The 27,506-nt window shown below is 36.5% G+C and overlaps 1 protein-coding gene across 1 annotated transcript in view; it reads right to left on the reverse strand.

The window, feature by feature from the left end:
* The window catches only part of SYT1 (synaptotagmin 1), a 423,804-nt gene that overhangs the window by 131,382 nt on the left and 264,916 nt on the right, over positions 1 to 27,506 (reverse strand). Inside the window, exons 4-6 of the mRNA XM_060165202.1 lie at positions 12,977 to 13,161; positions 6,924 to 7,046; positions 2,993 to 3,160 (exon numbers count right to left, since the gene is read on the reverse strand). Of these exons, the coding sequence (XP_060021185.1) occupies positions 2,993 to 3,160; positions 6,924 to 7,046; positions 12,977 to 13,161 (476 nt within the window). The remainder of the gene's footprint in view (positions 1 to 2,992; positions 3,161 to 6,923; positions 7,047 to 12,976; positions 13,162 to 27,506) is intronic.

Consider the following 27,506-nt stretch of genomic DNA (forward strand, 5'->3'; position numbering starts at 1 on the left):
TTGTGGAGCACGGGCTCTAGGCGCACGGGCTTCAGTAGTTGTGGCACACGGGCTCAGTAGTTGTGGCACACGGGCTTAGTTGCTCCGCTGCATGTGGGATCTTCCCGGACCAGGGAAGATGTCCCCTGCATTGGCAGGTGGATTCTTAACCACTGCACCACCAGGGAAGCCCCCCACTCTGTTTTTAGATTCTTTTCCCATATAGGTCATTACAGAGTATTGAGGAGAGTTCCCGCTCTTTCAGGCCATTTGGATGTCATAGTTTAATGGTGCAGTGATATGTGAACAGGCATGCTAGGAGTCTGCAAGGACTTGAATGAAATTCACAAGGTGCCTCACCTATTCCTTAAAATAAGTTACTGATTGACAAGAGCTGACTAGAAAATTGCTGTTTTGAATATCAGAGATGCATTATAATCTAGATCTTGAAGTTCATTCTTAGGTACGACACTCTTTAGGATGAGCAGTGGCAAAAGGCCGAGAACTGATGAATTCTCCAGCTGTTCTAATATAACTGGGACAGATGCTGTGGGTTGGGATATTTATTAGTGACGTTTTTAATATTCAGAGAAAGCAGGGCAATCCAAGTAAGCTACACTTCAGTAACCGGGAAGAAATGCCTAATTAAGAAATTGTTCAGACTTGTATTGAAGGTTTGATCAACTTTCAGACACTTGTTATTATTTTATCAGTGTAAATAGTTGTGTTATGCTCCAGCAAACATTTCTCAATTAACTCTGTATATTAAGAAGGAAAGGAGAAGGAAGAATATTTGACTGCATATATACAAGAAATTTTGGTTTTTCCAAAGAGTTTTTATTTTATATCATTTGTCATCTATTTGGAATCAGATTAAAATACTATGATTAAAAACTAGGCACAACACATTTTCTACTTTAGAGTGAAAAAATAAACCCTTCCAAAGAGCCAGTTTTGAAAGGAAGAAATAAGGAATTTTAGAGTAGGGATGAACTCTTGAAAATTTCATCTGATTTCTGAAATCTCTCTAGATTTTTTGGTGATTGTACTGAAAGGGCATTAGTCAAAAACTTGAGCTTGAGGTCAGGCAGGTCTGGGCCTGGGTTCCCCTTTTTCCCACTGATGGCGCTGGGACAAGTAAATAAACCTCGGCTTTTTCATCCATCAAAAAGTGATGATAACAGTGTCTATTTCACAGGGGCTGGTTGAGGCCAAACGAATACATGTAAAGCATTTAGCACAGTGCTGGTACACAGTAGGCACTTAATAAATATTTACTGTTTGAATGATGAGTAGCTCTTTCAAATGGTAGTTTGTTGTGGAGAAAAGAAGGAGCATTTCATTTGGGGCATGTCAAGTTAATGGTCAGTGGATTTGAACTCAATTTTAAAGCCAATCCTCTTTAAACTGTTTTGCTTCCATTCTTGTATCATACAGCCTATTGGCATTTAAGATGCATAATCTACAAGGCCTACAAGGAAAAATTAACTAGTTCTCTAGAAACGGTGGTATATTTCTCAAATCTATCAAAATATATTGTACTTTGGATTGATTTATGATGTGATCAACACTCCTGAAGTAAAATGGAACCTATTAAATTTTATAGGCAATTTCAAAATCTCAATGATTATAATTCTTGAGGTTATAGACATTACTAAAAATTATTAGCAATACACTTTTTTAAAAGAAATAACATATAGATAACTCAAAACAAAAACAAAGCCCCACAATATTTCAAATAATTTAAGAATGTGCTGACTAAATTGTGGTTAGAAACTACTGACCTAAATTAAGATCAATACATAGGCAAACAGAAGGATTGTAATTACCTTTTGCAATATTTTTTTGTTTCGTTTTCACTTACGTCCTGTGGTATATTGACCCTAATGATTAGTTCTTCATAAGCTGGTTTTTGAAGCAGTTTTAGAGTACTGCTACTCTACATTAACTATCTGGGTTTAGAAAAGTATAGATTTTAAACAGAGTTGCTGACAGTAGATGAGGGATTTTTTTTTTTTGTCTTAAAAACTCTAATTTTAGAGTGAATAGAAAGATACCGCTCTTTTACAAAATTGGAAACAAGGTTCATGGGAATGACTCACGCCCTCAGTTTCATCCATTTATTTCATACCAGGATGTTTGCTAATGTCAGGTGCGTGCTATCGCTAAGGCTGACTGGTAGACAGGTGATTCTGAATCTGCTCCTTGGCATATTCACAGACATGTATTGTTTTAAGTAATGCATTTCAAAAAATTTCACGTGTTAAACATGTCTACCAAAAGACTGTTTTTATGCATGATTTCAAGATGAGAACTACAGAGACTACTCGTATATGCAGAGATGCCTGAGACCTGCCAAGCACCTTTCCTGCTGAGTTATTATGTGGCCAGAATTCCTCTTTGTTACTGCTTGCTAATTGAGGTGTCTCAACAAGATGAAGAACACCAGGGAAGAGCCAAGAGTAAGAGAAAAATGCTAGAGATGGAAAAAAACAATAGGTTCATATTCTTTTTATTGGTGGGTTAAGCAGAATGTTTTAGAATACTTAAATTTCCCCTGTACACAAAAAATTTTGCAACGAGAGTAATACCTCATTGTACCATTTAAATAGTGTTGCACAGCTTACTTTATTCTGTGGTCGTGATTTATTTTCAGGAACTTGGAAACCTGGAAAAAGTTTACAGTTCTTTTGGCTTTATTTTAGAGAGGGGGGAAACGTTCAGGTCCACAGACACACTTGAAGCTGAACTCACTTTTTAGATACGAATGACATCCTAGTTCTATCCCAGTCCATATTCTTTTCTGAAATAGCTGAGCTGAATCCTACTTGGATCAAATTTTAATGCAATAGAGAGTCCTCATTACATTGAAGATAAGAATCTTAAATATTCTGAATAGAATCATTTGTGAGTCTCTGAACAAGTGGTCTCTATATGTGTCAGGATGAGATCAGTCTGTTATCTAGAACAACAGAGAACAAGTTCATTAGTAAGTACAAAAAAAAAAAATTACCTTGAAAGTAAATTGCTCGTTGAAGACAGGATTAAGGGTCTTTCGGTGGACTTTTGTCTCAAATTTCTTCTTTTTATCTGGCAGCAGAAACACCTTCACATAGGGATCAGATGTGCCCCCCATGTCTAAGGCGGGCAGCTCGGCAGCCTGGATGATTCCTACCAGCAGCTGAAATGAGAGGCAGGATACAGCAAACACTGGCATTGGTGGACATGTTGGAAAAGATTGATGTGTTCACACTGCTGCATATTGTGATTTTTCCCTTTTGTTCTTTGCTTTTAATAAACTTTTATTCTCTTCTGAATCTGAGCACAGAAGGCAAATGAAGTGAGCTACATAGACTTCAGAAACCCAATTATGACAGATGCAGGCTCTAGGAAGCCTGGTTTTAAACACAAAAGAGGCTTTTAAAAGGTTGCTGATTACAGTTAAATATGGAATTCATGTTTGCAAAAGGGTTGCAATCAAATAACTTTCCAGTTGCTAAAAGCCCTTGTGCATTATTTTTCTTTCCAGGGCATGATTTGTAAGTGGAAAGAAATTGTTAAACAATCACAAGCTTGTAATTATAAAGTAGGAAATTCTTATTTTGAACCAAAGCCCCAGAGCAGCTAAATAGAAATTTTCTTAGAATTTGGTAGCTTTTTGAGATAAAAATAAGATTTTCAAGTTTCTATCATATTTGACCTTTACTTGGGTACTGGCTCCTTCTTGTTTTAACTTAGAGTAAAATGATTATTGTATATTAAATTCTGTGTTAAATATAGGACATGGGGTCAAAGAAATATAATTTTAGCTTCATATAAAAGAAGGGGAGATTACAGTTATTGTTTTTAATGCTAAGTGACTAAGTTTCTGATATTTTTCAAATACAGCAGAAATCTCTGCATTTCTTCACGTCTGGTTTTCTCAGTGATACATTCCTATCTCTTATTATGAATGCGGGTATTGGCTGGCACTGATAATGTTTTTGCAAAGGAAACAGAAGGTGTGAGCAGACTCTTCTGATGCCCTGCCATCAGACATGCTGTGTCAACAGACTGGTTTAGATCCATATGGGAAACAAAAGTAGACTCCCTTATTGTTATTCAATGTATATACCCTTCAGAAAATGCAGTCACATCATAGCTGTTCACATCAGGGTCTGAAATGTTGAGTCTGTACCTTTTTCACCAATAGAGTGGAAAAGCAAGTCACCTCCTTGAAAAAGTCACATCCACTTTCTACAAAATGGACCCACCATGTGCATAAGTGCACTTTGGCTAGTTGGCTCAAGTTTTAACCTAGACCAATACCCTTAAAGATTGTTGTTTCCATCTTAATGCTTCAAGATCTTTGTGACTTCATCATACAACAGTAGCAATAAGAATGCTGGATTGTAGGTATACAAAACGTAGACCGATGGTCAAAGAATGGTTAAAATAGACATCAGCTTATAAAGACATGATTAGTAAAGCAAACAGTTCATCTCTAGGTTTGCCAAGTTGGTATTTGGAATTTGCCTTTGGATAGCAATGTGAATAAGCAAGATTATATTCTCTCCTCACTTTTTGTAATACTTTTTCTTTGGGGCAGGGAAAGCACTAGTGATATAGCCTAAACTCTTTCAAACTTGATCATCTGTACTTTAAAGATTTGGGGGTATCTTGTTGATAGAGGTGGAATTACTTCTCCCAACCCCCCTCTGACTTCTGCTTGAGAGATAAGTATCACATTTCTCTCCACCATGAAGGATTCTTAGAGGACTTTTAGGATTGTCTTTTAGTTTTGGTAAGCAGGTGTGTATATTTGATTACAGCCTTATCTACGAAATTCCTCAGACTTTATCTTCCATGACTCATAGGAATCATTTTATAAATCAGATTAGCGGAGACCATTTGGAAGAATAAATTGCATACTATTAAAATAATTTATCAGGTAGAATACCCTAGATCGTCTGAATGAAATACCTTCTAAAATGGGTTTGCTAGAAAAGGAAGAGTAAATGCATTCGAATTATATTTGAGTAAAAAAAATTCAGTGCTGTATTCTTAAAAATACTACCTTATAAAATGTTACTTAGAGTACTCAAAGCCAACGTAGAAGTTTCAAAATTATGACTAACCAAGATGAGATCCACTAGATTTCTACTGGAAAATATGAAAGTAGAATAAATTAGTAGAAAATTGGTGGCTACATATATAAAGGCAGGTTATACTTCTGGAAAAGATGTTTTGTGTTAAGATAATGTAAGTTGACCTTGACCTTCTCTAGAATACATAAATAATAGGCAGTTTTGCTCTCAACCAATCTCTAATGATCAAATTTTGGTAGAAGCGATAAAAATGACCTCAAATGCCCTATTTAATTAACTAGAAATGATATACCTATAATTCTGTATAATTCCATACCTATTAGCTTGTATCTATAACCAACATGCAGTTTTCTGGAACGTATTATAAAGTAATGAGCCAGGGCTGTAATGAAGCTAACTAAATACAATTATTTATTATATGGTGGTACGTATCAATATGTTCTTTTTGAGGAACCCTCTGGACACTTCAAAAAGTGAAGACATTATTTGAACAGTCAATTCCTAAATAAAGTCCAGAATTTCTGCCATTGTTTAGAGCTCACAGTATTACTGACTTTGGACATAAGTCACCAAAGCTGAGTATTGGTGTTTGATTTATTTATTGTTTATTCCTCATCAAACTAGACATAATTAACACATGCTGCATTAGGTAGTAACTGTATTTACATCTATCAAGTTCTTCCCCGCCCCGAAAGGTCAGTGAACTGATCAAACTGGAGAAATCGATTTAAAGCTCTCCTAGTCGGAAGAGAACTGTGTCTTATAGATTTTTAAGAGCCTGATCTCTAACTCAGCTAATTCTTATCTAGCTTTTAAATTTCTTGAACAGTTCAGAAGGTAAAGAGACATCTTCATCAAAGTCATGGGTCCTAGAAGGTCTTTTTTTTTTTTTTTTTTTTTTTTTGGTACGCGGGCCTCTCACTGTTGTGGCCTCTCCTGCTGCGACGCACAGGCTCCGGACACGCAGACCCAGCAGCCATGGCTCACGGGCCCAGCCGCTCCGCGGCACGTGGGATCCTCCCGGACCGGGGCACGAACCCGCGTCCCCTGCATCGGCAGGCGGACTCTCAACCACTGCGCTACCAGGGAAGCCCCTGGAAGGTCTTTTTAGGTAGAGTGTTTTTTTTTAACATTTAACTTGGAGCTACCATTATAGCAGGCAGTTAATAAAAGCCAGCTAGTATTATCATTCATCTAGGGGGCACTTCACGGCTTTTAAAGCAGGAAGGACTGTTTTGATGCAACCTTTAGTTCCTTGTCACTTTTCCGGAAGCAGGGCAGCATGCAAAGGCATTAGAGATCAAGTTGATGGTCTTTCTACTTTTCTAGAGCCGTTAACTCATTTGTGCTAGGAGGTTTAGCCAGTATCATATTACATAAGGCATTCTTGCCATTGAAATTCATGGAAAGTCAATTTTTTAATCTTTGATTCCTCATCAAATGGTTAATTTTTGTTTGAAGACTTTGGCTTAATTGGTGGTCTAACTCAAAGGTCCCTTGCCCTGTTTGGAGCTAAATCCATGAATTCCAAGGAAGATTGTTGTAGCTCAGCCTGAGGGATCTGTGACTGGGAGCTCTCAGAATCAGACTGATGGCTTCAAGTTAATTTGTATTCTGCCTGCCTGCTGTAAGTGCCATAAGTAGATGTAATCGGCTGAACACTGTGGATTCTAATTACCAGAAGTTAAATTAGCAAGTAGGGGACCGCCTGTACTTAGAAATGATTTCATCAATAGCTTTGATAATTGCATTTTCCCCTCGTAGCAAACCAAATGTTTTAAGAAGTATCTTGTTTCAATTTCTAGTTGGTAATTTCAGAAAACGTAATGGAATTACAAGACATTTTCCCCCTCAGACCTGGTTATTCTGGAAATCATAATCCAGTGAATATTGAAGTTTTCCCAATTTCTCCTCTTCTTTGGGTTCTTCTTTTTCTTCCCCATCAGTCAATCCAGTTTCAGCATCATCATCCTTCAGGGCCTATGAGTAGGGAAATGGATTATATGTGAATTCAAATGAATTTTCATCAGAACTCAAATTGACACTGGGCCTGTGGTTATACTTCCAAGCTGTTAGAAGCAAGCATTGAGATGCTGTAAATCTCCATTTGTCTGACACACATTCACATCTGCTGCTTACATATTTTTTTAAAATTCCATTTGTGCACGGAATTTTTTCCCCCCAATCAGCAAGCAACATGGAAGCAATGGAAATAGCCCCTCAGAATATTGCAAGCAAAAAATGTAAAGTTGTTGCAAAGAAAACGTCAACCTTTGGTGTTATATTTGGCTCTGATAAAATCGCTTCTTTCGGAGGTATGATAAACATGCTATTAACCAGGCCAGTTTTCACATTCATGTAGTTTAAAAGAGATCTTAAGCATCATGTAAAACATCCTTGTTACATGCAGTGGAGTAATTTATATGAAATGGGTGGCCTTTTCTTGCCTTGTTTCCTATGAAAAAGATAGTTGAGAAAGTGATTCTTAGAAAATTGTAATTTCCTGAGTTTTGCGTATACGTTTGTAATGGTTATGGGAAAAGAGGAAAAAAAACCATGCCACCAGCAAATGCATGTTTAGAGAAAAATCTACCCCAGTTCCAGTTTAAGTTTACTGTTTTACTTTCATAACAGCTCCACAGAAAGCTAGGCTGAATTAAATTGACTTACGGGTCTGTTTGATAGCAAAAGGTAAAAGGAGTTATGTTTGCAATTCTGTCAAGCTGAAATTAGCATAAAAATTAATTTTGTGGTAACAAGCAAAAATCATGGCACAGAATTCTCAAAATTGAGTTTAAACCAATTGAATGTTCCTGATAACCTAAAACTTAAGTGTAATATAAATTGAAACACTAGAAAGCTCATAATTTCATAAAATTCATTCAAATGGTCCTCTTTATTAAAAATATATAATGTATTTTCCCAATTAATGCAAAAAGTTTGCTCAAAAAAATCAAAGGTTATAAAGATTATAAATATTAGAAGTTTTGTTTCTAGGGGGTGTGCATTCTTATTGCTTTAAAGAATTAGAAAAAAATTAGAAATCTATAAATAGTTATTATTCAAAATGAAAAATGATAAAATGTTACGTTTTCCTGAACACTATTGAGGTTGAAAAATTTAAAAACCTTTATATGAACTATTTGTATTATTTCTTCTGGGGACTACCTGTGTAATAATCTTTTGTATAATATGTATATATAATACATCCTTTGCTAATTTTTCTATTGGGTTGTTTGCCTCTTAGTGATTTGTAGAGGCTCTGTATTTTAGTGGTCTCAATCTTTTTGTTGTTATATACCACAAATATTCTCTCCTAGGTTTTGGTTATGGTATTTTCACTGCCTTTCTTTGTGTGTGTGTGTTACCATAGAATCTCACAAAATTGAAGATAAGACATATGAGTGGTAGGCTGCTTTATATCTCTGACAAAGCAAAGCAAAATAATTTTTTTTTTTTTTTTTTTTTGCGGTATGCGGGCCTCTCACTGTTGTGGCCTCTGCGATTGCGGAGCACAGGCTCCGGACGCGCAGGCTCAGCGGCCGTGGCTCATGGGCCCAGCCGCTCCGCGGCATGTGGGATCTTCCCAGACCGGGGCACGAACCCATGTCCCCTGCATCGGCAGGCGGACTCTCAACCACTGCGCCACCAGGGAAGCCCAAAGCAAAAGAATTTTAACTCCTGTCAGTGATCAAAGTAAACCTGAGAAATCTTCTAGAACTCAAATGCACAGAAGTATAATCAGGCTTCAGAAAGGCTTCAGAGTCATTAGACTATAGCTCTACCATCCAACCTCCCACAACTCCCAGATTACATGGTGTTTTCCCTCTGCTCAGAGAAATCTCTTCTGTTCACTTATCCATTCATACAGAGACCCACAGTGGTGTCTCAAAATGACACCCTCAGTCTCTGAACTGACAAGACTGCAATTTGGCTCTAGCCATCTAACTCTAATTTGATCCTAAAAAACAGACTTGGCATCATCTTACTAGAACTCATTAGGGTGGGAAGATGATAAACAGAGAGTTGAGCTGAAACAGAGAGTTGAGCTGTAGTTGGAGATGCCTTCCATTTTGTTCTTCCTGAATAGTTTCAGGAGCCTACAATGACTTTGGAAAATTGAAAATTGCCATTATTACATCTGTGCAGAAACCTTTTCAAATCTGGTGAGCCATACACCACTTAATTAGGAAGTTTATACTTGGATGTTTCCTTGAATAGTAAAATGTTGCTTTACTGATAGCCACAGGCAGGAAAACAACATAATTATTTAAATATTAATCTTTTAACTTGGGGTGTTGCTAATAGAAAAATGATAGTAAAGTGACAGGAAAAGACTACTGAATTTAAGGGGAGGACTTGAGGCAGTGAACCCACATTGCCCTTTCAGAACCTCAGCTGTGCGTCAGTCTTTAATACTGTCTGAAAAGATGTGTTGAGAAAATGGCAATGTAGGTAATTTGCCTCCTGTAAGATTTTGATTTTTTTTATAGCAAACTATTTAGCGCACATTTTTGTCTGAAAAAATATTCACACCACTCCATCATGAAAAGAATTTTCATGGATTAAAATACTTTTTCAAAATCTCTTTCAGAACTGACAATTTACATATGTTTCAGCTCAGTGTCATTTGAAAGAGCTGAGCTATTAAATCGCCTTCTCTCTAAGTGGTTTTTGCCCTAATGAAAGGTGCATGACCATTTCTGCAATTATTCTGCATGGAATAGGGCTAAATTTTTGATAATTTCTCAGTGCTGCTGTTTTATCAGTGAAGTGATTAAGTCTATTCTTGTCCCAAAGGCCGAGCTTAAGCAAGACATTTTCTGTACCATTACATTAAATTAAGACCTATTAAATCAGCAGCTATTATAATATCTCAAGAGCAGTAGTCTCCCCACCACACGCACCAAGGGACAAAATGCAGAGGAAAATGCATGTAAGCCCAGCAGTTCTGAGAGTTTGATAAATTGTAGTGGGAAAAGCTGTGTTGGGAAAAAGACCTTGTTTTAAATTTCAAAAATTTAGTGCACATGCTTCTGGCTTGATTCAACATTCAAAAGGTGTTTAGTTGTACTTGGATAAACCATCAGAAGGTGCATTTGTTCATTCAATGTTAAATTGTTCAGATTCGGAATTGATAAGGCATGCTAAAAAGGGAGCGTAAGACACTACATTTTCTTTCTGTGCCCATCTATTAAAACTTGAGCTTTCTAATACTGTTCTATTTAATCAGTAATCTTAAAATGAAAACCCTTTATCTTAAAAAAAAAATCAATTTAGTTCAGCCTCTTGATGTGTGTCAGAATGGTACACCCTCAGCTGCGGAGCCCCGGCTGCCAGGCCACTAAATGTAGTTGAGCGTTGACTAAGGGTGTCTCATAGCAGAGGAAACCTACCGCAAGGGACAGTCCAGAACAGTCATGAGACATAATACAGATAAGGAGGACACAGAGGGAAGAAATAAAAATTTAAATATCCACACACGTTAGTAAAAGCCGTGGAGAAATGACCTTTCCAGACCTCTGACTTTGCAAGTTGATTTTGCCCCTCTGTATTTTTAGTGCTTTTAAGTTTTAAGCCATTATAAAAGTCTTAAATATGTATCCTTTTCTGTATACAAATATTATGTATCATTACCATTTTGTTGTTATTGCAGAATATTTAAAAATTCTTCCTTGGTTATAAAATCTTATCATAGAGACATATAGTCATGAATATTGAAATTTGAATTTCTGTTAGTTCTTATATGGAGTGAAATGGTACAAGTTACTGATTTCTGTATTTACTATTTTTGAGATCTTGGTCATTTATCCATGTCATAATAGGGGTAATAAACACTGCTACTATCCTATAAATTAGTCTTACATCATACAGAACAAATTCCACAAAGAAAAATACAAATTTCTTGTCCTAGGAAGAAATGCTGTAGTAATCATTTAACATTATTTAGTGTTTTAAACTGTTAATTCTAGCAAACATGAAAACCACATTTGAATTTTAATGTAGTTATGAAAATGATAGTATTATATTTCCAATGTTTCATAGACATAGCTCAAATTCACATACAAATTATTCAGTACATCCATGTCCATCTAGAAGGTTATTACTACTGCTATTAATCTCCCAAATATGTTGTCTAAAGAAATCTGTATCACGTCCTGCTGGTTACGGAAAATGCTGAAATAAAACAAGACATGATTTAAAGCTTCAGTTTCTATGTAACAAATTAACTGAAAAGAAAAATCCTTATTAGACATCTGTGGTTGAACACTGGCACCTGGGCTTCTGTGGCTGTGATTAGAAACTCTGAGAAAGATATAACCCTTGATACTCTGAGCTCAGGATGAAGCTCTCCGAGTGTGAGTGCAGGCATAGCATTCATTCAACAGCTCTGAAACCAAGCAGAAGTTCAAGTGAAAAATGAGCCTATGTGAAATTGTTGTCAAGAGACATTACAGTGTCTTTGAGCAAAGTGTTTAAAACTCAGGCTAGGGAGAGGGATTAGTGTCCTGAGTGTGTGGATAACTACACAAATGTACTAAAAACACCTTCCTTAACTAAATTGTTCTTAAGGAGATTCACATATTTAAGAGTTCAATTAATAGTATCATAAGAATTTATAAAACTGCCTATATATGTTGCTATTAGGGAATAAATAGAAATTTTGAATTATTTGAAGGGAAGCATTGATAATTGAAAATGTTATTTCTCTGAAAAATCTTCACATTTGCTTTTTTTTTAATATAAATTTATTTATTTATTTATTGGCTGCGTTGGGTTTCTCTAGTTTGGCTTTCTCTAGCTGTAGATAGCGCGCTACTCTTTGTTGCAGTGCTCAGGATTCTCATTGTGGTAGCTTCTCTTGTTGCGGAGCATGGGCTCTAGGCACACAGGCTTCAGTAGCTGTGGCACACGGGCTCAGTAGTTGTGGCTCGTGAGCTCTAGAATGCAGTCTCAGTAGTTCTGGTGCACGGGGCTTTGTTGTTCCACGGCATGTGGGATCTTCCCAGACCAGGGATCGAACCCGTGTCCCCCGCATTGGCAGGCAGATTCTTAACCACCGTGCCACCAGGGAAGTCCCTACATTTACTTTTTATATGAAATAAGTTGTTCCTTGGAAATATCCAATATGAATATGATTCCAATAGAGAAATGAAGGGACATTTAATTATTATACTTATTAATAGTAGACTTTATTCTGAACCAAATCACCTAGCTCGTTTAGGAAAGATAGATAACAGTGTAAAGGACACTCAGATTGCTTCCTTGGGCTTGGGAAGATAACTCAGCCAGATGGATTTGATAACTTGCATTATGGTTCTAATTGTCCCTAAGTGAAGAGTTTTGCCTTAAAATTCTACCCCATTCTTTAGAACCAGCTCATACTTCTCTCACTTGCCTTGTATAACTCATTATTCCTGAGCGCTCACAATTGAGCTGGATGTTTGTATAGGGATGGTAGCTTTCATCAAGTGTGATAAATAGCTATAAGACTCAGTATTTAACAGTGATTATGAACAGCGATGATGATAAAAAGATGTCCCGCCCAAGAGGAAGAACAGGTACTCTTTATTCTGTTTCTCTAGCTCTAGGCACAATTAAGAGAGGCTAAACAGATGTAATACAAATGTTCAGGTATCATTCCAATACGCTGGGCCTACCAATTTGGCCTTGATGGTCACGGATGCCCTTTCCTGGTCTATGTGCTTAGGAGACTGGAAAACCCTAACCACACGTTTCCATTGTACTTTGGGATGTTGAGTCATGACTGAAAGGATTACAAAGCATTTCTAAAACTGTGACAAGTGTCCAGATATTGTTTATTTCTATATTTATCTGGCATAAACGAATAAACTGTCTATTCTTAAATTTTTGATAAAATAAGAAGAAACATGGAATGAATACATTACCTGATCTTTCATGGTCTTCCCTAAGTCTTTCACATCTTTCATGTTGATGGCATTCTTCCCTCCCTTTTCCTTTCCCTTCTTTTTGTTTTTCTTTTTGAACAAGCATTTCTTACAGATACAAAAGCAGCACGTCAGGACTAAAAGGACTGCAACTACGGCTATGGCAATTAAGGCCCACGGTGGCACTGAAAGAAAACAAATGCAGAGACTGTTAGTAATAAAGCATTTACATCTGCAAAACCTTTAAATTCATGGGCCATAAAGATAGCTGTTCACTCATTCATGCGTATTTATTGAGCTCTAGGCACACTGTTCTGCATTGCTTTATCCATGTTGTTTCCCCAGCCTAGAGTGTTTCTATCTTTTCCCCCTCGCCCGTCCAGGCATGCCAAATGTCATCTCCCCCCTACAGCTCTCCCTGCCCCTCCAAGCTAGATTTTCAATGATCCACTCCTTCATTTCTTCAGAGCTTACCTCTGGAGTCTGGCCTTTGAGTTCAAGCCCTGGCTCCACCATTTTACTAGCTGTGTGACCTTGGGCAAGTTGCCTAACCTCTCTCTGTCTCAGTATCCTCATCTCTAAAGTGGAGGTAAATTGGTGGGTACCTGATAGTCTTTCTGAATATTAAAATAAGATGCAGTGCCTGGCACATGGCAAAAACTTAATATTAGCTGCTATTACTCATCTATCAAATACTATAGGTTCTATTAATATGCCCTGGGCACAGTGGAAGGGGTAGATATTAATCAAAACAACAGAAAGACAAATGTAAAGTCCTAAAAGTAGTGAAGTTTAGGAAGAAGGACTTGGTGCTCTGAAAGTCGATCATGGGGAGATTTACCCATGCAGGGTCTCTGGAGGTAGGGCAGCGGTTATAAACCCAGGCTTAGATTCAGGCTTGGCCACTTACAGGCTTCGTAACTGGCCAGATTATGTGTGTTGAATTGCTGTTTCCCTCTCTATACAATGAAGATAATAGTGGTACCCGTTTCATCTCTTTTCAAGGTTGAGTTAATAGACTAAAAATCTTAGAATGGCATCTAGCACACAGCAAGAATTCAATTAATATTAGCTTTTTAAAAAAATATTCAAGGCATAGGGCTAAGTACTGTGGGTGACACAGCTCAGAGTACCTATGGGGGCATAAAAAATGCACATCAATAAATATATAAAAAGAAAGAGGTGAATACACTGAGAGGAGTTTGATGGATATGCTAAGAAATTGAGAGGAGGAAGAGAGAATTTTTAGATAAGAGCGTAGACTTCCGATTCACAGGGTCTGTTTAATAAAGCACACACAAATAAAGACACTCAAGCATTTTTTTCTATGACACGTTGTCCAGCTACTAAAAGTAACTCTATTTTCTCATTTGGCATCCCCTACACATGTGCTTATAAAACAATCAGGTCTCATGGAAACACGGAGGATTTCAGTTTGCCTAGAAAGTCATTCAACTATTGAGATTAATCACAAGAAGCAGTAATTAGATTTGCCTGTTGTAATCAAAAAAGACATTAGTTACTGAAATGGTAAGAAAAAGTGCTATTTTCTTCTAGCTACATAAACATCGTTAGTATCAATGATTGCTGAACACAGGTAGGAGTACTTTGATGACGTAAAAACACCTAAAAATTAACTTCAAAACTGAGAAAATCCGCTCTCTTGGCTCCTTTTGCATTTAGCTTCATAGTGAAGAAGACTTACTATGCGTATTATTCTAACTTATGAAAGATGACTAGATGTTACCCTAAGGACATATAAAACCATAACTGCTGAAATTGTGTTTTCAGCCAAAGAAAGATTTGTGTGAAAGTTACAGATAAGCCCATACCCAAAGACATGCTTTCTTATAGGTCTCTAATCTCATTAAGCAATCATATTTTTAAAAAAATGTAAAGGGAGCTTATGTAACCAATGATAGCATTCACAATACTTCATTTAAAAGCTTCTACCTCTTTTGATCTAGTTAAAACCCTGCCATGCGTGAAGGAGAGAGCCTGTGTATTCACTGCGGGTGAGACAGTAGAATAATGACCCTTCATTTTGAACCTCGTAAATTATTCTCCTAGTTGGACTTGCGTGATAGTCTCTCAGAGAGCTACATAAAAGTCTCTTAAATTACACAGGGCAAGACAGAGATCATTCGACAACTTAACAAAAAGAAAATAGACAGTGACAGCACAGGAACATTATTTAAAGGAGGTAAAGAGATAGGAACATAGGATTACAGGAAGAAATTTGAAATAGTGCAACTTGAAGGTGAATTAGAATCACTGAAAAAAACTTTTGTTTTTGACTTCTATTTCTTATAGTGCTGCTGTCTTCTAGATTTGCTTTCAGCTGATCTTCTGAATAGCTTAATTTTAACTTTGAATATATGAAATAAACAAAAATTTCCTCACAACTTACTGGTACCTTTAGATGGAATTTTTAAAAAGCCTTAATGCTATCATTTTGTGTACCCATATGAAAACTGGACTGAATAGTTAATTATAAACCACCATTTTAAATTAAATGCAGTTATTTAAATTGGATTTTCGTGCTAACGATCTTATTTTATTTCGTAGAGCAACTAAATTTCGAAAGTTTACTCAGAAACACCATCCACAGTATTATTACTTTGTAGCATTTATAGAAATAAGTTTCAATATTAGTGAGCAAATCTCATGAAATATATTTTGGATTACGCTAAAAATTTACTGAAGACCTACTTATTATGGGCCAGCAGCTGTGCTACGGCTTTACATACATTAAATCTCATGTAATCTTCACAGAAGTTTTGTTCATTATCCCTTCAATTTTATAAAGGAAAAACTACAGATTGAATAGTAGGAGTAACTGAAATATATTTTTACATCATTAGGTTAAAAATATGCATATTATACATGTATACAAAGGAAAAGTCCTTGTGGGGCTGTGAAGCCTATTTAATAGGACATTTTACTTTTGAAAAACAATGGAGAAAGTAACAGCAAAAGATGCTGCTAAGAGTGATTTCTTTATTTAAATATAAAATATAGTTTCAATCAAAAATAGGCTCATCAAAATATTGCTACTGGCAGAAAGCTATCAGCTTATGGTTATTGCTACCCAACTATCATTAAATGGAATTTTATAACATGAATTTTAGCATTTAACTTAAGGACCTTTCAACAGAAAATAATAGACTAATGTAAAAGCTCTCCATTAAAAATGTAATGTTCATCTTCTAGTTAATGAATTAATCTCACATATCATTTAACCTGAAGGTAAACCGATGCATAAGAATTAAGCCAAAGTCAATTCTGCTTCTGATGTTTTAACTTAGATTTCGTGGTACACAGAATAATGAGTCCTCAAAAATGTCCACATTCTGATCCCTGGAACCTGTGACTATGTTACCTTACATAGCAGAAAGGACTTTACAAATGTGATTAAGGATCTTGAGATGGCGAGTTTATCCTAGGTTATCCAGATGAACCCAGTGTATTCACTATGGTCCTTCTCAGTGAAAGAGGCAGGCAGGAGTTTCAGAATCAGAGCGATTTGAGGATTCTGTGCTGCTGATTTTGAAGGTGGAGGAAGGGACCATGAACCAAAGAAGGTAGGTGACCTTTAGAAGCTGGAAAACGCAAGGAAAGGGATTCTCCCCTACAGCTTCAAAAGAATTAGTTCAGGGTTTCCCTGGTGGCGCAGTGGTTGGGAGTCCGCCTGCCGATGCAGGGGACCTGAGTTCGTGCCCCGGTCCGGGAGGATCCCGCATGCCGCCAAGCGGCTGGACCCGTGAGCCATGGCCGCTGAGCCTGAGCGTCCGGAGCCTGTGCTCCGCAACGGGAAGAATTAGTTCACATAGTCGTTATAAAAAAAAAAAAAAAAAAAAAAAAAACTATGGAGTTTTCTCAAAAAAATTAAAAGTAGAACTACCATGTGGTCCAGCAATCCCATTCTGGGTATTTATTGAAGGAAACAAAAAATCACTCTCTTGAAGAAATATCTGCACCACCATGTTCACTGCAGCTTTATTCACAATAGTCAAGATATACAAGTAACCTAAGTGTCCATCAATGGATAAAAGGATAAAGAAAATAAATGGATAAAGAAAATAGAATATTATTCATCCATAAAAAAGGTTCTTTCTGTCATTTGAGACAACATGGATGACCCTTGAGGGCATCAGGCTAAATGAGAAGTTAGAGACATAAGTCATACAGGCAAATACTCTGTGATGTCAGTTAAATGTAGAACCTAAAAAGTTGGAACTCATAGAAACAAAGAGTAGAACGGTGGTTACCTGGGGCTGGGAGTGGGTAGGGGAAATGGGGAGATGTTGGTCAAAGGGTACAAACTTTCAATTATGAGATGAATAAGTTCTGGGTGTCTGATGTAGAGCATGGTAACTGTAGTTAACAATACTGTATTGTATACTTAAAATTTGCTTAGCGAGATCTTAAATGTTCTTACCACATACACACAAAATGGTAATTATGTGAGGTGATGGGTATGTTAAATGACCTTATTGTTGTAATCATTTCACAATATATACGTATATCAAATCATCATGTTGTACAACTTAAACTTATACAATGTTATTTGTTAATTACCTATCACTAAAGTTGGGAAGAAAGAAGGAATCAGCCCTGCTGACAATGTGATTTTAGCTCAATTAAACACATTTTGGACTTCTGACCTCCAAATAATAAATTTGTGCAGTTTTAAGCCAGTGATTTTGTAGTAAGTAATTACAGCAGCAATAGGAAACTCAATAGAGACAAAGCAGACCTCAAGAGATTTATAACATATGCTGCATATAGATGACTATGCAATTGGAATATTAATGTGGGCTATTTCTGTATATGTGGTGATCTTTTCTTCTTATTCACTGTTTTTATCTATGCCTTCTGCAACCATTTTCATGATACTAACAGTGCACTCAAGACTCTCTCAGAGATAACCAATGATTTTCTTCTGGTTAAACCCAAACTACATTGTCAGTGGTATGAAAAAGTCTTGATCATGTATTCCTTCTTGAAAATTTCTTCTGCTTTTGTTTCTACTACCCTTACCGGCACCTCCTTCTGTGGCTCGGACATTTTCTTCTCTTTCCTTTCCCAATCCCCAGTGTCAGATAGAGTTGTTATTCAAGGCGTTTAGCTCTGTGCTCATCTTCACATTCCCTTGTTAATAAGCACATCCTTTCCCCTGCCTTAAACTGTAGGTCAGTTACTGTCCCTTCTTCTGTTCTCTAGAACTGTGTTCCCAACTGTCTAGGAAATGTTCCCTATGAATCTTTCATCATCTTCTCAAACCAGTTCTCAAACCAGGTATGTGGCTTCTGTCAGTGCTTTTATAATTTCCTGCCTTAGACATTGGAACCACGTGGAAATTCTAATTCCCATTTCCAACTGATTGGCAAGTCTTGTCATTTCTTTGATACATTTTATATGCTTCTTTTTTTTTTTTTTTTTTTTTTACATCTATTTGACTTCTAATTCTGAGCTCTCACCTCCAAAGAGACTTTTCTTTCCCCTCTCTGAAATACCTGACTCGGTACTATCTGCTTAATGGTGCTCAGTAAATGGCTTGAAAGAAACCCACGTCCCCACATTCTTGAGCTCAAGTAGGAGAGAAGTGGACAGTCTCTGAGGCCCACCACCCTCCCATGTGTGTCTTCTGTGGGTCAGCTACTCAATGCCATGTCCTCGGCTCTGATCCTCTCCTTCCTCATTCCCAGTTAGCTACTGCAGTCTCCTAGGCTGGCAAACTTTGGAGGATTTACTCATTGGGTTCAAGGTTTAATCGAGGACAAAACTTACTGTTTTTTGTCTTTCTGGAGCAGCTCTGCATTATCTTTCCATTTCATTCCCATCTATCATATTAAGAAACAACCTTAAATTCATAACTCTTTCACAAGATGAGCCATATTTTCTTCTCTGAGAAATGTAAGCTTGTACTTTTATATCAATTCTTGTTATGTGAGCCAAGAGCCTCAAGATACAGAGGTAATATCATTGCTATGGCCACTGCAAAAATTCAGCAATATCTTCAAGCATTTTCTACTTTTGATGTCTCTCTGTTTGTCATATGAGTGCCTCACCACTGCACTAAGGTATGTGTAATTCATTTTATGAATAATTTATATAAAAATTAATTCTTAAATTTACTGAAGATTTTTGCCAACTTCCAGTTTTACCCCATACAATCCATCTTTCTAGATCATTATACGTTGATGCAAGATGCAGAATACAATAGAAAAATAATAATTTTTGCTCTTAACCAGTAGGAAAAATAATCTGTATGTCAGAGCTTTGCTTTTAGACTGTTTATAAATAATTATTAAAAAACAGACAAGGATAATCATTTTTCAAAAATTGGCCAAGAAAAGGAAAAAAAAAGAAAATAAGCCTTGCATTTTAAAGCTTTTTCTAAATTACAGAATGCAAATGGAAAAAAAAGTTCTGCAAATATGTGGATTAATACACTCATTAACCACCTCTGGAGACAGACTGTTAAATGCAAGAGTTGAAATAGTGTATGAAGTAATTCAGAATATGGCTTAAGATTAAACCAACCAGTCAAAGGTCGGAATGAAGAATTTCTCATTATAGACCGAAATGGCTTCAAAGACCATGCATTCTTGGCTTCTGGGTATTAAACTTATTTTTCTTCACTATTTAGAATGGTAGTTCTAAGCCCCCTTTGAATTGTATGCTCTTTTTAGAATATGACAAAAGCTATGGGCTCTTGATGGGAAGATGTGTGTATGTGTGTGTTGTGTGTTTGTTTAAATTTCCACACAATTGGGAGTGTGTGGTACCCTTGTGGAGATTACAGTTCCCTAGGTCTAGAAGACCATTGGATTCTGAAGTAAAAACTCCTTTCTGAGAGCATCAGAGTAAAATTCAAGATTAGTGAGTTAGGGAAAATGTAGTCTTTATTTGGTCATTTAACCCTTCACTTATTTCTTCTGGGCAGTCTGCTGTGTGCTTATACTATGCTGGGGGTGGTGGGGAAACAGAACCCAGAGAAGATGGGCCCCTTTATCTAGGAGATTATGAAGACTAACTCCCAGGAATAAACTACAGGAGACAGGAGCCTATACAGAGTTAAACACAGAATTCAGTGGAGTAGGTGGGCTCGGCAGGTAGCAGGTTAGAGAAGAGCAAGATAAAAGGTCCTAGAGTTCAAGGAAGGCTTCATGGAGGAGGTGAGTCTTGAGGTGAGCTTTGAATCCTTGCTTGGTACACAGTGAAAATAGTGTTTTGGGAACTCCAGTTCTTTTCTTCCCTCCTTCCCTTCCTGACTCCCTCCCCTCCTGTCTGTCTCCCTCCTTCCCTTTTTTCCTTTCTCCTTCCTTTCCTTTGGGTTTTAGACTCCTTTTAATCTAACTTATCACCCAGTGACTACCTTGCTAAACAAAGCTCTCAATAAGACACGGACTTATGAAAATCTACATTAGATTTTTTTATCATAGTAAATGGAAAGACATTTCTTTGAGGTAAACACACGTGGCCTTCCCTGAATACCCTTCAGAATTACCTTCTTAAGAACACATTTCACATTTCCTCTAATGTAGTTCTGTTCAGTTTTCCAATATGAGCCCCTGACAGAAAGCAAACTGGAAGATGTGTCTGTATAAATATGCTGTAAAAATGATCCAAGTCATTGACTTGAGTCAGCTACTCGTGGCTTTTTAAGGTGGATGGATTGCGTAAAAAATAATGTAGGAGAGAGGCTCGCTCATTCATTCATCCATTTGAATGTCTATTTAACAGGATAATGCTCAACACATTGGAGGAATAGTGAGGTTTGAAACAATTTTCTTAATCAGCTTCCAGTCCAGTTGGTCAGATTTGATTAACAGACATGAAGCAGTTGTGAACAATACCAGATAGCATGTTAAATGCCAAATTAAATGAGGCCTTTTGTTAGATTCTAATTCTATATAGTCACAGCAATCTTATTCTACTTGTCCGATGAGCACTAGTTTAGAATTATTTTTAAAAACTTTAAAATTTAATAAAGTTAACACATAAAAAGACTTCAGTAAGATACACTGCTTTGATATGCACAAAATCACAACCTATACATTGATACATTTTTACCAGAACCTCTATCCATTGATCTGATTTCAGTATGTGTTGCTCTATTGAACAAATTCACAGTCCCTGCTGAATAACTTGTTAAGGTTATTGATGTTTCTGGCTGAATGCAAGGATCAGTCTTGGTAACAAAAATTAGTCGACTAAAGTCCATTTTATCCGCACAGGTATTAACCAAATAATTAATTTTATAAAATGCCTGTAATAATCGTCTGCTTTCAACGATGAGGCCAAGTCATCCATATCTTCACAATATTGGAATGTCTGCAACTTGACATGGAAAATGACATTGGGTCTTCAGGCAGAGATAAGCTCCCCTCACAGCTTTCAGGGGATTTAGATAAGGCTCCAGAGTTGACTCCGGAGCTTGCTCTCTGCAGCCTCCAGGGAGAAGTGTGTTGGTAAACATAGAGGGATGCCAGGTAAGTTGGCAGAGATGAAGGCAATTCACTCGCTAATCAGTGCTGAAGCTCTTGGAAATTTGTAACAGTTTTCAATCATGCTGTGGGCGACACAATTTTGTGGTTAAAGGGAAATCCATTTATCCTGTAACATTTGTAGCATGTCTCTCTCGAGTTTTGATTTCTAAGTTCAAAACTAAGAAAAATTATGTCTCGGGTTTTTTCTTCCCATAGCGGAAGCTAACTTTCTTCTTGACTTTTGTTTGCTAAGGCTTCAAATTAAGCATCTCTTGGATCCTGATCCAATTAGTACTTGGTTTTATTTTGATGCTTTGAATTTGGTCAACTAGGTCTTTAATCTGTTGTCTGTTTTTGGCAAAGATGCCAAGAAAAAAAAGACTTTTCCAAGCATTGAATATAGCACCCGTTGTTAACTTTGGAATAATTCAATAGTTGAGAGTCTACTTGTTTCTTTACTAAGAAATTTAATGTTATTAGGATGAAATCCAATTATGATAAAAGAATGTCAGGTAAATGGGCGGATATATTCCCTGCTTCCCTATGCTCTTTTATAACAGTTAGAAGAAAGAGACAAACAAAAAGGCCGTTTGGTTTCATTACCTGCTTTTTGGAAGGATTTTTCTCCCCTGTATTTCCTGTTTATTATTCTAGGAGCAAACGATGCGTTTTCAGAATTCCCTGTAACTTGGAGAGATTTGATTGTACTGACAGGAGAACTGTGTGGTTGCCGTGCATGAGCGAAGAAGGGCAGGACATTCGAGTCTTTCCAGTCATGAAAGGGAAGCGTCAGGTTCATTAATTTCATCACTATACAAAGTGACAGGTAGACAACAGTGAAAGCAAAGCTGCCCACTTGTCTAGCTATCCACAGGACATTTTGCCTTGATGATCCGATGGATCGCTGCTGCTACAGACCACACTTACTAATTTTCCTTTCCAACTGTTGTTTTCTCTGTTTATCTCAGTCTGTTTCTCTCCTTGGCAATTTTATGTGTCCAATTCACAATCTGTAGCGTCATTTCTTTTTTTGTTGTTTCCTGGTTCTTGGATGTGAACTTTCATTTTTCGTTTACAGCTCCCAAGATCCTTGATTTATTTCCTGTTCTTGCTTTTGACGGGGTTTCCCTATGCTGGTCAATCTTGTATATGGTGACTTTTTCTTTATTTTTTCTTTTAAATATTATTTCTCTTTTGTTTAGAGCTCGTGCTTCTAAGCACCGCAGCAGTGAGCATGTGACCTCAAGGCCCTGCAAATCTTGTTGGTCTTTGTAGATTCTCACAGATGTCCACTAAGAATGTAGAATTCCTTTTATTCTCTTCTCTTTGTCAAACTCAGTTATTTCTTCCTTTGAATGACTCCCAATAGACTTCCTCCAAATGTCTACCTGAGTAATACCACGCAGGAGCCCTTTGCGTTGTCTCTCATCCACATTCATTTATGCCTTCTATTATCACGTATTGATCCTTGTTTTCTAGTAGCTTTGTGATTTGTCTCTTCAACATGAGGAGGCTATCTGAAGAGGGATACTGATATCTTCCTTTCCTTTGCCTTCTATGAAGTATCAGTTGGGTTGGGTACAAGGGTAAGTCTTAAGTAAATGCTTATTGAATAAATGAAAGTATAATTAGAGGCAGAGACAGCCTTCTTCAAATACTGTTTATACATAGGGCCTGGTTCCTTGGACACCTTGTTGAAACTAAAACGTACACTTAAAAAAAAATACTACAGATTAAATCATGATAAACCTTCATACATACATCAACTTTTCCAGATTATTTAGAAAATCTGTGCAAGCATCCCTTATTTTTTATTCCAGATAGACTATGGAAAAAGCAGTAAACTGGCTTATTTTTTTCTGTCAATTATTTTTTCTAAATGATTTTTATGTCATATATCTCCTTAAAAGATTCGATTAAAATCGTACTAGTAATGCTGGTATGCCTTTTCCTTTCTTATATCCTACCCCTGCAGTATTTCCTAATTCAATTTCTCATTTATATAGTTCTTTCATTTTATGACACCCTTTCACATTACCTCAACTGATTTGACCCTAAAAGCCAAATTGTAGAGTAGCTAAAGTGGATACCATAATCTCCATTTTACAGATCAGAACACTGAGGATCTGAACTATGGTTCCTGTAATGTGATTCCTTTTAGAGTTGAGATCAGACCTAAGTCTTTGGGGTTCAATTTTCATGTTCTTCTTATATATTGTGGCATTCTCTCGTGTCCACGTTGACAGATGAGCAAATATTCACTAATTATATCACTTCTAAGAAGAGTTTAGTTTTGTGAACATATTTGTATATTACTGTCAGGTGTCTCTTAACTGAAATAAGTTTTAATTGTTTATGCCAAATCAATGAAAATCATTTGTCAAAAAATATTATTGATAATCGTAACAGGGCAACATCAGATATAATAAGGATCATGGATCTTGACTCCAAGTTCTGCCACTTAAATTGCTAAATCAATTTGATCAAGTTATTTAAACTTTCTGAACCTCAGTTTCACCCTCTGTAACAGGGGAGGTGGGTGAAGCAAGGAGATAATGATATAAACTCTGACTTGTGATATGTAAATTTATGACATGCAAAGTGCTTAGAATGGTAGATAATATGAAGGAAAGTTTTAAATGTCAGTATTATTTGCCAGCAATTCCGATGAAATTTCACAATTTGAAAATGCTTAAAACTTGGCAGAAAAAACAAGTTCTGAACGTTACGTGGATAAAAGGTGAAATACAAGCAATTTTGTATGTATTGTACAATTTCCAGTATGCTCAAAGTGTTCTGCCCTAACAGTATATCCGAATGTCAGGGTAACATTCTAAAATAAAGATTGCTGTTGAAAAACTGAAATGCAAAGCATTTTGGTAGTCATCAAGCTATTCGTGGATAAATAATAGAATGAATAGATCAAGCTTTGGGGGAACATAAATAATTGTCCTTCAGAATTGCACTGGCCAACAATTGTTTATGTTATTCAAATAGTGCAAGCAGCATTAGAATAATATTAAGTTTGTATTAATGGAAATAAACATGTACTGCTTCGTATTTTCAGTAATTTTTCAGCCCAGCTAACACTTCCTGAGGTAAACCTTTTTATTAAGCAGTAAAGATATTAGTGGAAAGATTTTACTCTTTCTACTGGCAAAATGGTAGATTTTGCTTGAACACACTCCCCGTTTTATAGTGCTTATGCATTAATAACAACATGCTCTTGATGCTGTTTTTTTTTCTCCTTAAAAATTGCCCAAGTCTTATAAGAGACTGAAAAGCTATCTTGAATTCAGCATTTATTGTTCAGTAACTATTTACATACACATTTAAGTTATAATGATCAATTTTTATTAAGAACCAACTTTGATTTTATACCATTTGTTTCCATTGAATAATTTATAAAATAGTTGGGTTTATTATTTCATTTAGGTAATATCCTCATTCACAGATGGTAAATCTAAAGTACCAAAAATAATGACTGTCCTAAGATTCTGGGAAAAAACCATGGCCCGATCTTGAGCTCAGTCTTTTGAACATCAAGCTCTTTCTACTAATCCAATTTCTGATAATTCCTGTTTCAAATCAATCAACGGTGTTGGGATTTAAACTTATCTAGGATCACAATTTTTGGTTCTTTGCTATTTAAATCATTCCAATGTCATATTCATTTACAGAAAACCTTTATTTTCTGCTGTCTTTGCTCATTTTCAAGAAAATTAAGTTAGGAGCCTATAGTTTTCTTTTGGTGGTTTTGACTAGAATTGAAACAGTAGCTGAAATTTACATTTTAATATGATTTAGTAAAATAGTGAAATAGAGGATTTTCTTTAAAGATTGAAAGCTATGAAACTTAATGGAAGGGATAGCTGTTTTTTTCCCCAGTATTTTACTTATACGTAACCATCAAAGTCAAGAACCCGGTTGCTGCACAAATATTGTAATATTAACATGTATGCTTGGAGGATCACTAAATCCAGATATTGCTTGGAAGAAATAGAATTGTCTTACTAGACTAGTGGCCTCCTAAGATTCTTTGGAAAAGGATAGTAGATCCATTTCTTAACATACTGAGGCAAATGCCTTTCAAGTAATAAAAAATTTTATATTTGAAGTTCATCTTAATGATTTTAAATGAAATAATAAAAAATGGAGAATTCAGTGAACTGATGTGGGTAAATCTTTCTGACTAAAGGTCAAACTATTATCTCTGAAAAAGATGTTTACTTTAAATTAAATATTGATGGACAGAAAGGAAGAAAATAGCAGAGCACTCAACATAAAACAGGTTATCAGAAGAAGGATCTTGAGGGGAAAAAAAAAGAATGGAGAGCGCTATCTCCTATTGAAAAAGCATTCCACTAACCTCAGAGGATAGCTCGCTGACTTAAAAGCGGTAACTGATTGTAGTAAGTCATTTCGTTAATCAGTGCTCTTTGAAGTCCTACCATGCGTTTGAGACAAATGGAAGAAAACTAAGGACGCATTCTATGGACACTGCAAAAGGGGCAGTAAGTGACCCTATGTTTATGTTAACCTGGGTCAGCTCCCTCCTTGAACCCAGGGTTCCTGACATCACTCCTGGTCCTTCTTGAAGCACATGGTGCTGCCTTGTGCCTTGGTTTTCTCTTTTCCATTCACTCTACCGCCTCTGTGGGCTGCTTTACGCATATATGATAATGTGGGGGAGTCAAGAGACGGAAGAATACAGTACAGAGTTTAGGGAAGCCATTTGGGGTGATACGTTCTTTGGCACTTTTTCTGATTGTCTCTGAGCAGTCATCTAAATGGTGAAACAGGGAGGGGAGGTTGTAAGTGGTCTGAGGCTTGCATACATTTCCAGGAGAAGAAGAGTTGAGGCCTATCTCAGTTTCAGCAGTGCTCACAAGGACGCAGAGAAAGCATTTGTCACCACCAGGTTCCTACCTGGTGAGAAGTGTGTCAGGTGCCTTATTTAGGGATTGTAAGGGTGAGAATCTCAGGTAGAATCTCAAGAACACAAATGTGAAAATGATTAAGATGAGCTTGAGGTAGATTGTTTTGTAAAGTTCCAGTCATCTGTGTAATTGGACATGTGGAATGATTATATAATGTTTAATGTAAAAAGTCATCTTTGCTCTAGCCCTCACCCCAGTCTCCCCCAATCAAAACCAAAGATTTTACAACAGCAGATGCTAACACCTACGGCTGGAAAAATATTAGGGGAGAGTCATGAGGTTGGAGTTAGGAGTATTTTCCTTCAGAAAGACGGGATAAATACTGTTCGTTTTAAGTGATTTTGTAATTTTCTAGGCAAAAGTCCAACTATGGCATAAAACAAAATAGACTTTTTGGAAAAAAGCGCAAAGTATAAGGAGAAAAAGTCTTGTTAACGCAACTGATCAGAATCATAATTAATATACAGTAATGGAAAATAAGTTTCTAAAATGGCTGAAACATAATTATTATTTGGTTATTGTTCTAAAGCAACACCTAAGAGTTTTACCTTTCTAGAAGGGAATAGATTTGGATTAATTTTCCTCATAGAGCAGTTATTTTGGCATGATGTCAATATAATTTGATTTTTAGTAAAGGTAAATGTTTTTGTGTGAATTTTAATGAATTTGAAATTTAATAACTGAAACAGTAAATTCATAGAAAATCAATTATAATTCTACATATTACTTCAACTCATCGTGGTATACTAAAAGGTAGTAGAGGTTTGGAGTCAAAGAACCCTGAGTTTAAAGCGCAGTGAGTCTTTTTCTTCTTTGAGCCTTTATTTCTCTCCATGAGAAGTGGGAATAATAATACCACAATAATAATTGAGAGAATTCCATGAGGTAACACATCTGACACTTGGCAGATAGATGAGGTTTAATAAATGCTAGTTCTCTTTCCAATTTTATATAAAAATAAATATATATCAAATTCTGTTCTAAAGTTTAATATTTTTCATCCTGAAAGTATTTCTTGGTAACATATTTAAAATGATTAGACCCAAGCAATAAACTATATGAAACCTGCTGGGTTTCCTCTAGAGCCCTGGT

The sequence above is a fragment of the Lagenorhynchus albirostris genome, chromosome 11 (assembly GCF_949774975.1).
Source record: "Lagenorhynchus albirostris chromosome 11, mLagAlb1.1, whole genome shotgun sequence".
Lineage (NCBI taxonomy): Eukaryota > Metazoa > Chordata > Mammalia > Artiodactyla > Delphinidae > Lagenorhynchus > Lagenorhynchus albirostris.